Source organism: Salvelinus sp. IW2-2015, unplaced genomic scaffold, assembly GCF_002910315.2.
Source record: "Salvelinus sp. IW2-2015 unplaced genomic scaffold, ASM291031v2 Un_scaffold6638, whole genome shotgun sequence".
Classification (NCBI taxonomy): Eukaryota; Metazoa; Chordata; class Actinopteri; order Salmoniformes; family Salmonidae; genus Salvelinus; species Salvelinus sp. IW2-2015.
Genome location: NW_019947900.1, coordinates 11336 through 22417, shown reverse-complemented (window position 1 = coordinate 22417; position 11082 = coordinate 11336). Strand labels below are relative to the sequence as shown.

At 43.9% G+C, this 11082-nt stretch overlaps 1 protein-coding gene across 1 annotated transcript in view; it reads right to left on the bottom strand.

The window, feature by feature from the left end:
* Positions 1-89: 89 nt before the first annotated feature.
* The window catches only part of LOC112078983 (myoferlin-like), a gene marked incomplete at both ends in the record, with an annotated part of 21662 nt that continues 10669 nt past the window's right edge, over positions 90-11082 (bottom strand). The window contains 8 exons of the mRNA XM_024145069.2: positions 90-245; positions 500-503; positions 545-657; positions 2145-2243; positions 2356-2370; positions 2608-2678; positions 2858-3020; positions 4309-4470. Of these exons, the coding sequence (XP_024000837.2) occupies positions 90-245; positions 500-503; positions 545-657; positions 2145-2243; positions 2356-2370; positions 2608-2678; positions 2858-3020; positions 4309-4470 (783 nt within the window). The remainder of the gene's footprint in view (positions 246-499; positions 504-544; positions 658-2144; positions 2244-2355; positions 2371-2607; positions 2679-2857; positions 3021-4308; positions 4471-11082) is intronic.

Sequence of the window (11082 nt, the reverse complement as noted above, 5' to 3'; positions counted from 1 at the left end):
TCAACTTTTGACATACGCCTGATCCAGGATCGCGTGGAAGTGTTCTCGTGTGTGTAGAGTCTGTTACACTGTGTTTGGCGTCCACTCACCATGCCGTTGTTGTCTTTAGGCTGCAGGTCCATGCATCGCACCACGTAGATCCTGACCAGGCACTCCTGCAACCCGCTCTCAGGCAGCTCTCTGAACTGGCGTGGTGGGGCTGGCACCCCTGGGTCATCAGATAGGGGGTACACCCGGAACGAGCCCTACAGCACAGGAGACACCAGCAGGGTCAGGGGTCAAAAGTCAGGCTAGGTGTCAATACTTAGGCTGGGTTCACATATAAAGTGGAGAAAATAAGGACGTTTATCATTGGTTCTATGTAACGTTGTTTTCCCCCCGACCAGCTGTATGTGCAGGGCTTTAGTCCATGTCTCCTTGTTATTGAAAACAGGCTCTGGACAGAACTCCCTTGAAAATATATCTTAACAGGATGAATTGTATGCATGAAGGATCATACATTCCTAAAAGAAAAAGAGGTCTGCGATCACTTGAACTCTCCGACCATGAGGGGTCGTCGTCCTCATCCTCAGTCTTCCCCCGCTGCAGTCGGAACGTTTTACAGAAATCTGTCAGCCCTCGGAAATCTGGGACCTCCTCCAGCTCCCCTTCATACACCTGGGAAAACACACACATCACACTGTTATACACATGAGGACACATACCTTAATATGTTGAGGACAAACACACATCACACAACCTGAAACACCTTAATAAGACACACACAGATACACAGACACACAGACACACACACACAAATCAAAATTATTGGCTCCCTCGATAAAGATAACAAAAAAAGACAGTATAAATAAATAATACAAACACTGAGCTATATTGTTATTTATTCTAATACAATTGCTCAGGGAAAAGACTTTGTTAAACAAGTAATAACAAAAAATCTAAAAAAGATAGGGGTCAAAATGATTGGCACCCGTTTTCAATACTCCAGCACCCTCCCCTTGCGAGGATAACAACACTAAGCCATTTTCTAAAATGTTTTATAACATTGGAGAACACATTGGGAGGGGTCTTAGACCATTCCTCCATACAGAATCTTTCCAGATCCTTGATGTCCTTCCTCACGCTTATGGACTGCCCTCTTCAAGTCAAACCACAGGTTTTCAATGGGGTTCAAGACCGGAGACTGAGATGGCCATAGCAAGATGATGATTTTGTGGTCAATTAAACATTTCTTTGTGGATTTTGAACGCCATTGAAAACCTGTGGTTGAATTGAAGAGGGCAGTCCATAAGCGAAGGACATCAAGAATCTGGAAATATTCTGTATGGAGGAATGGTCTAAGGTCTATTGTTAACAAAATCTCTTTCTCTGATCAATTGTATTAGTATAAAATAATATAATTGAGCAATATTTTGAGCATACAATACAGCACAGTATTTGTATTATTAATTTTATACAGTCTTTATTGCTAATCTTTATCAAGGGGTGTCAATAATTTGGGACCTGACTGTATGTACAACCCTGATACACCTGAGGCGATACACCACAATTTGTCACGTTCCTGACCTGTTTTCTGTTGTTTTGTATGTGTTTAGTTGGTCAGGACGTGAGCTGGGTGGGAATTCTATGTTGTGTGTCTAGTTTGTCTGTTTCTATGTCCAGCCTAATATGGTTCTCAATCAGAGGCAGATGGTAATCGTTGTCCCTGATTGAGAATCATATATAGGAGGCTTGTTTTGTGTTGGGATTTTGTGGGTGTTTGTTTCCTGTCTCTGTGATTGTCTGCACCAGATAGGTCTGTCTCGGTTTTTGCACATTTGTTATTTTGTATTGTTGTTTGTAGTGTTTTACTTGTTCGTTATTAAACATGTTTAACACTAGCCGCGCTGCACTTTGGTCCTCTCCTTCACCCCTGGAAGAAAACCGTTACACAATTCACACCATCATACATATAAGAAATTTCTCACAGCATCACAATTATACTGGTTGTCGTGTAAAACCCAGGTGGGTGTTAAATATTGATGGAAAAGTAATATGAACAGTCCTTGTGACCATTGTAAGACAAAAGAGATTTCCAAAAAAACCCAGGTCAACTCAAACCATTCAGTCATGGAGACAGAAGTGGTAGAACGTTCTCACTGCACCTTTAGGGTGTCGTATCCTTTTTTGAGGTACGGCCCACACTTCTCGTGCTCTCCCACAGAGGCATAGAACTTACTCCACCAGTCAACTGCCTCCTCCTCCTGCAAAACAGGCAGACTCAAATAAGCCTCAATACCAGCACATTTTGACTCTGTCAAATCCTTGATTCTTTCCATCCTTGATCATATGTATTCACAAAAGGAAAAATCTCACCTTCTCTTTGTGGAGCTAAGAAGAAAAACAGAATACAATCATCAGAATGTGTAACCACACAACACATTAGCCTGATTCCAGATCTGTTTGTACCATCTTGTCAACTCTTTGTCACTCATTGTCATGCCAAGCTATTTTTACAAGACAGCAGAAACAGCATGGCACCCAGGCTACAGTGCTGGTACATTTCTGATAAAACAACACAACACAAGCTAATACTGTACAGTCCTTTTTAAGTTTTACAGTAGCTACCTCAGTATTAAGGATGAGCCTATCCTCCATGTTAATGATGATGTCTCCTTGAGTTGCTGCCATCATGGCCACTATTACAATAATACACAACAGAAAAGAAAGGGGGTAGTAAATAGATGTGACACATACAGTACAGTACTTTAGCAATGTTGTGTGTGGATGTGTGTGTGTGAATCTGTTGTGCACATTCGTGCATACGTTCATGCGTATTTGTGTGCGTGCATACGTGGTTCTGTTTGTATGTGTGTACCTTTGGAAGACATGGCCACCTCAGCATTGGTGACGTAAGGGTCACAGCGGAACTCCTCCAGGGAGAGGGTACACTGGCCCACAATGGGCTTCCTGCCGAACGGCCGGTGGTCGATCACCTTCAGAACGATGGGAGGGGTGTACATCTCCTCTTTGGGTAGGAGCTGGGGGGAGGGGGGTTAGGGTTACATTGAGCAGACGGTCTTAGCGACTTACAGTTAGTGCATGAACTATAGGATCAAATCAAAGACAATCAATCAATTAAACAGAAAGCATAATCAATCAGCTTAAATGCAGAGACATTTAAACTGGTTTATCTTAATGGTTTTCAAACATTTCAACCTAAGTAATTATTTCTTGGGATGGAAAATGCATCAATAATTGGGGTCCTTCAGGCTGGAATCTGTAGTGGTGATACTTCCACGTCCGTTTGAGATATTACAACAACAAAGACGTTATTTCCAACAACGAACACTGTTTACTTGGTTCTGACATCATTGCAGGAATGATAGAACATCAGAGTATGTACTAGGATTTTTTTTTTACCATGATGATGGATGCTCATCTCCTCTGTCACAAAAACATTAACAGGGGCCTGGGGAGACCGCAGGTTAGCATTTTTTGTCATGAATCATTTTCTGGAGGCAGCTCTGCAGCGTGGTCACTAGCTGGCACAGTCACAAAGTCATAAAATCTCATTTTAAACCTAACCTTAACATTAACCACACTGCTAACCCTAATGCCTAACCCTAACCTTAAATTAAGACCAAAAAGCTCATTTTAGTTTTCATGAATTTTTACAATAGAGCCAATTTTGACTTTGCAGCTTGCCGAAAGGTTGCTGGATCGAATCCCTGAGCTGACAAGGTAAAAATCTGTCGTTCTGCCCCTGAGCAAGGCACTTAATCCACTGTTCCCCAGGCGCTGAAGACGTGGATGTCAATTAAGGCAGCCCTCCGCACCTCTCTGATTCAGAGGGGTTGGAATAAATGCAGAAGACACATTTCAGTTGAATGCATTCAGTTGTACAACTGACTATGCATTTCCCTTTCCTATCTAAGGGGAAATTGCTCAGTTCTGCCTCCAGGACAATAAACGTCAACCTGCGAGGCGACCAGTGACGCCTTTCGTGGATTTCAGCTTTAAAGATTAGCCTGGTCCTAGATCTGTTTGTGTTGTCTTGATAGCTCCTATGGTCACTGTCAATGTCAAACACAAACATATCTGAGACCAAACTAGTTAAGTATCACCTACAAATCTACAGTACATATGGTGTACAGTTAAAATACCAGTAAATACCACTCAAATATAGTACATTTATGTCACGTTCATTCAGTCACTTTGTTGACATCGAGAGCATTTGTCTTTTCCTTCCAGTCCCTGATATTAATAGTATATCTCATGGAGAGAACTTTTATACAGTACACTGAGTTTGAAGGGAAGTTGCAGTACCACTTTAAAGAAGAGGACAGATCCGGGGAAGTTGGGGTTCTTCTTGATGTTCTTGATGACGGCCGTCTGGACGACCTCCCCCCCACACTCTACCATGAGACTGGGAGAGGTGACTGTGGCCAACTGGTAGGTCTTCATGTTCCTCAGACCCCAGGCTAAGACCTAGGACACAACACACACACACACCGCATACACATAAGCACGAGTGTGCATGTACACACACACACACGCGCGCGCGCGCGGGCACACAGAGGAGAATGTGTGTGTGTCTTCATGTGCGCGAATGTGTAGTTGTGTGTGTGTGTGTGTGTGTGTGTGTGTGTGTGTGTGTGTGTGTGTGTGTGTGTGTGTGTGTTGTGTGTGTGTGTGTGTGTGTTCGTGCTTGCCTGTGTTGTATTTCTAATGAGAGGTCCTGAGCACCCAAGAGGACCAATTAAGTGTCATCAGAGAGTTTTGCTGACATAGTGGATCTGTGGAATAATGAACGCCCCTGCCTCAACGTTACCCCCCCCTGCCTCAACGTCCCCCCCCCGCCTCTAAGTTACCCCCCCCCCCCCCCCCTGAGAGACAAGCTGCACCTCAGTGATAACCTCAGCGGTGCTGGGGAGGTCTACCAGGAGCTGGCAACAACACACACACACACACACACACACACACATTCTCTCTCTCTCGACTGTGCTGTGTTGTGCAGCGTGAATGCTACTGTATTCGTAATGAATGAACTGTAACAGTTAACTTGCATCTGTACTGTAGTCGCGCTACAGACTTTAAGTAACATTTCAACTGACTTCTACCAAACCTAACCCTTACTCTAACTTAACCTTAACCTTAACCTAACCCTTACCCTAACCTTAACCTTAATTAACCTTACCTTAAACTAACTTACCTAACCTTAACCTTAACCTTAACCTAACCCTTACCTAACCTAACCCTTACCCTATCCTACCCTTAACCTTAATAACCCTTACCTAACCTTTACCCTAACCTAACCCTTACCTTAACCTTAACCTTAACCTTAACTTAACCTTAACCTAACCTTACCTTAACCTTAACCTTAACCTAACCCTTACCTTAACCTAACCCTTACCTTAACCTTTACCCTAACCTTAACCTTACCCTAACTTAACCTTAACCTTAACCTTAACCCTAACCTTAACCTTAACCTTAACCGTACCCTAACCTAACCTTACCCTAACCTAACCCTTACCCTAACCTAACCCTTACCCTAACCTTAACCCTTATCCTAACCTTAACCCTTACCCTAACCTAACCCTTACCCTTATCTTAACACTTATCCTAACCTTAACCCTAACCCTTACCCTAACCCTAACCTAACCCTAACCTAACGCTGTAGAGCGTCTCCAGACGGACTGTCAGGATGTTCCAAATAAAGCGTGAACAAATGAATAAGTTAATGAATGAATAGCTGATAGAAATGGGGTTTGTATTTTACAGTATTTTACTGTAATTACATGTGATAATTGCAAGCAGGTTGGCTGCTGGGTAATGTGTCTACATATTACAGGACATCAATACATATTGGTTGTTTTTATCACATGCACTTATAGTAACAAAGGCGACCAACCTGGCAGCAACAGCAAACTGATGTGTTCGTTTGTGTGTTTGCGTTCGTGTGTGTGTGTGTGCGTATGGGTTTGTTGTGTGTGTGTGTATGTGTGTGTGTCCGTGTGTGCATGGGTTTGGTTGTGTGTGTGTGTGTGTGTGTGTGTGTGTGTGTGTGTGTGTGGTGTGTGTGTTGTGTGTGTGTGTGTGTGTGGTGTGTGTGTGTGTGTGTGTGTGTGTGTGTGTGTGTGTGGTGTGTGTGTGTGTGTGTGCGTGCGTGCGTGTGTATAAGAGACAGGAATTACAATGAAATGGGTCCGTTTTAAAAAAGACAATAACTGCTCACTTCTCTCTCTCTCTCTCTGCCTTCTGGCAGAACGGAACGTTGTGAAATGGATCTGAAATGACAACCATCTTCAAGTATCAATTCATCATTTCATTTCCAGGCATTTTTAGTTCTTTTCTATCTGCTAAAGTACTCGGTGTACTCAGAAAAACAAAGACAGTAATTCAGTGGGTTTTCACCTATTCAGCATCTGCTGTTCGGTAGACCCAACAGAACTGTGGACAGCGCCAGAGTTGTGATCGATGTGGGCTGAAGTCCCAAAATGGCACCCTATTCCCTATGTAGTGCACTACTTTTGACCAGGGCCTATAGGGTTAGTAGTGCACTACTTTTGACCAGGGCCTATAGGATATAGGGCGTGAAGGTACCATTTGGAACGTACCCGTGGAATAATGACAGGACTATTCATCATTACTGCTTCTGAAAGTAAACAAAATAAACATTTTTCCAATTTCGTGCTTATCTTTCAGAATGGTCTTTTGTAGACAAGATATTGGTTGCGTACCAAAATGCCATTCAAATAGCGCACTACTTTCGACCAACACCCTATGACCCCTAGTCAAAAGTAGTGTACTATATAGGGGAGCCAGGTCACCCATGATTACAAGTCATTATTCGACATCCATCCATGTCTGAGGACGACGGGAGATGACGTGGGAACTGGTCACTAGGGGCAACAGTGAGCGCTGTTACCTTCAAGTAGGTGTCGGTTCTGTTGCTAGGGCGTCGTGGACGGCGATGGGGGACGGGCGGAAGCCTCTGCCTCGGATTACAAAAGTGTTAACAAATTGATTCCAAAGGTTGAAAGTTTGAATCCAGCGAAAGAAAATTGTTTTTGAGATTTTAGTTTTAAGCCTATCCCAAATCTTAACCCTAACCTGAACAATTCGTAGTTAATGCATAAACTTAACCTTAAAAATTGACGTTTGAGAACGTCAAATTCTGACATGAGACGGTGAGAGCTAGTTGGAATCAGAGGGAAGACTCCAGATCCAAGGTGAAATCCACTTTTGTGCCGGTCCCCAGGAGAGGCAGTCAAACCTGGCCACTAGGAGTTCCCCACTCTGGGATTGAACCGGTGGTCGACGGAGCTCGCAGCTTAGACCAGTCTGCCATCTGTCCACAACAACTGGGTTAGGCTTAAACAGACTACAGATCCAAGGGCTGTGTCTTCAGTCCCAGCGATAGGCAAATACATAGAAATTTGACGTTATAGACAAACGTCTAATTTTGCAGTGAGACTGTGAGAGCTTGTAACTGCTGTAGTTTTGAGCTGCGACAACAAATAGACCTCATGTGTGTGTGTGTGTGTGTGTGTGTGTGTGTGTTGTGTGTGTGGTGTGGTGTGTGTGTGTTGTGTGTGTGTGTGTTGTGTGTGTGTGTGTGTTGTGTGTGTGTCTTTGTTTGTTTGCCTATATCTGCATGTGTTTGTGTGTGTGTGTGTGTGTGTGTGTGTGTTTGTGCGTGCTTCAAGGACAAGTGCCAAGCCTAGGAGTTTATGAATGGTTGAGTGGTTTTATCCACTGTAACATAAAGTGGCTTTGGAGTTTATGAATGGTTGAGTGGTTTTATCCACTGTAACATAAAGTGGCCTTGGGGTTTATGAATGGTTGAGTGGTTTTATCCACTGTAACATAAATTCTTCATGGTCAGACTATATGGTGCATTTGGAAAGTATTCAGGCCCCTTGATTCTTTCCCAATGGTGTTATGTTACAGCCTAATTCTAAAATGGATTTAATCATTTTTTTCACCCTCATCAGTCTACACACAATACCCCATAATGACAAAGTAAAAACTGTTTTTTAGAAATGTTTGCTAATTTAATAAAAACATAACATGGAAATATCATATTTACATAAATATTCAGACCCTTTACTCAGTACTTTGCTGAAGCACCTTTGGCAGCAATTACAGCCTCGAATCTTCTTGGATATGAAGCTGCAAGCTTGGCGCACCTGTATTTGGGGAGTTTCTCCCATTCTTCTCTGCAGATCCTCTCAAGCTCTGTCAGGTTGGATGGGGAACGTCGCTGCTCAGCTATTTTCAGGTTGGGTTCAAGTCCGGTCTCTGGCTGGGCCACTCAAGGACATTCAGAGACACTTGTCCCGAAGCCACTCCTGCGTTGTCTTGGCTGTGTGCTTTGGGTCATTGTCTTGTTGGAAGATGAACCTTCGACCCAGTCTGAGGTCCTGAGCCCTCTGGAGCTGGTTTTCATCAAGGATCTCTCTGTACTTTGCTCCGTTCATCTTTCCCTCGATCCTGACTAGTCTCCCAGTCCCTGCCGCTGAAAGGCATCCTAAAAGCACGATGCTGCCACCACCATGAATCACCGAAGGGATGGTGCCAGGTTTCGTCCAGACGTGAAGCTTGGCATTCAGGCCAAAGAGTTCAATCTTGGTTTGATCAGAGAAGAGAATCTTGTTTCTCATGGTCTGAGAGCCTTTAGGTGCCTTTTGGCAAACTCCAAGCGGGCTGTCTGGCCACTCTACCATAAAGGCCTGATTGGTGGAGTGCTGCAGAGATGGTTGTCCTTCTGGAAGGTTCTCCCTCCTCCACAGAGGAACTCTGGAGCTCTGTCAGAGTGACCATCGGGTTCTTGGTTACCTCCCTAACCAATCCCCTTCTCCCCCGTTTGCTCAGTTTGGCTGGGCGGCCAGCTCTAGGAAGCGTCTTGGTGGTTCCAAACTTCTTGCATTTAAGAATGATGGAGGACATTGTGTTTTTGGGGACCTTCAGTGCTGCAGAAATGTTTTGGTACCCTTTTCCAGATCTGGGCCTCGAGACATTCCTGTCTCTGAGCTTTAGGAACAATTCCTTTGACCTCATGGCTTGGTTTTGCTCTGACGTGCACTGCCAACTGTGGGACCTTATATAGACACTTGTGTGCCTTTCCAAATCATGTCCAATCAATTGAATTTACCACAGGTGGACTCCAATCAAGTTGTAGAAACATCTCACGGACGACCAATGGGAAAAGGACGCACCTGAGCTCAATTTTGAGTTTCATATCAAAAGGTCTGAATACGTACAGTGGGGAGAACAAGTATTTGATACACTGCCGATTTTGCAGGTTTTCCTACTTACAAAGCATGTAGAGGTCTGTAATTATTATCATAGGTACACTTCAACTATGAGAGACGGAATCTAAAACAAAAATCCAGAAAATCACATTGTATGATTTTTAAGTAATTAATTNCATAACACGGAAATATCACATTTACATAAGTATTCAGATCCTTTACTCAGTACTTTGTTGAAGCACCTTTGGCAGCGATTACAGGCTTGCGTCTTCTTGGGTATGACGCTACAAGCTTGGCACACCTGTATTTGGGGAGTTTCTCCCATTCTTCTCTGCAGATCCTCTCAAGCTCTGTCAGGTTGGATGGGGAACGTCGCTGCTCAGCTATTTTCAGGTCTCTCCAGAAATGTTCGATCGGGTTCAAGTCCGGGGTCTGGCTGGGCCACTCAAGGACATTCAGAGACTTGCCCCGAAGCCACTCCTGCGTTGTCATGGCTGTGTACTTTGGGTCATTGTCTTGTTGCAAGATGAACCTTCACCCCAGTCTGAGGTCATAAGCCCTCTGGAGCAGGTTTTCATCAAGGATATCTCTGTACTTTGCTCAGTTCATCTTTCCCTCGATCCTGACTAGTCTCCCAGTCCCTGCCGCTGAAAAGCATCCCCACATTATGATGCTGCCACCACCATGATTCACCGAAGGGATGGTGCCAGGTTTTGTCCAGATGTGAAGCTTGGCATTCAGGCCAGAGAGTTCAATCATGGTTTCATCAGACCAGAGAATCTTGTTTCTCATGGTCTGAGAATCTTTAGGTGCCTTTTGGCAACTCCAAGCGGGCTGTCATGTGTCTTTTACTGAGGAGTGGCTTCCGTCTGGCCACTCTACCATAAAGGCCTGATTGGTGGACTGCTGCAGAGATGGTTGTCCTTCTGGAAGGTTCTTCCATCTCCACAGAGGAACTCTCGAGCTCTGTCAGAGTGACCATCGGGTTCTTGGTCACCTCCTTGACCAAGGCCCTTCTCCCCCGATTGCTCAGTTCGCAAGCTCTAGGAAAGTCTTGGTGGTTACAAACTTTTTCAATTGAAGAATGATGGAGGCCAGTGTGTTCTTGGGGACCTTCAATGCTGCAGAAATGTTTTGGTACTCTTATCCCAGATCTGTGCCTCGACACAATCCTGTCTCGAAGCTTTAGGAACAATTCCTTAGACCTCATGGCTTGGTTTTTGCTCTGACATGCACTGTCAACTGTGGGACCTAATATAGACACGTGTGTGCCTTTCCAAATATTGTCCAATCAATTGAATTTACCACAGGTGGACTCCAATCAAGTTGTAGAAACATCTCACGGATGACCAATGGGAAAAGGACGCACCTGAGCTCAATTTTGAGTTTCATATCAAAGGTCTGAATACGTATGTGAATAAGATATTTCAGTTTTTAATTTTTAATAGATTTGTAAAAATGTCTAAAAAACTGTTTTCTTTTTGTCAATATGGGGTATTGTGTGTAGATTAATGGCGGAACGTTTAATATTTAATCCATTTTAGAATATGTCTGTAACGTAACAAAATGTAGAAAAAAGAAAAGGGTGTGAATACTTTCAGAATGCACTGTATGTATATTGATGACCAAGGGCTGTTATATAAAGCAGTGCTTTCCACAGACATGTGACTAATATAAATGGAATAATGTGTCCCTGCAAGAAGGGTGGGTCAAAATCAAAAGTAACAGTCAGTATCTGGTGTGGCCACCAGCTGCATTAAGTACTGCAGTGCATCTCCTCCTCGTGGACTGCACCAGCTTTGCCAGTTCTTGCTGTGAGATGTTACCCCACTCTTCCACCAAG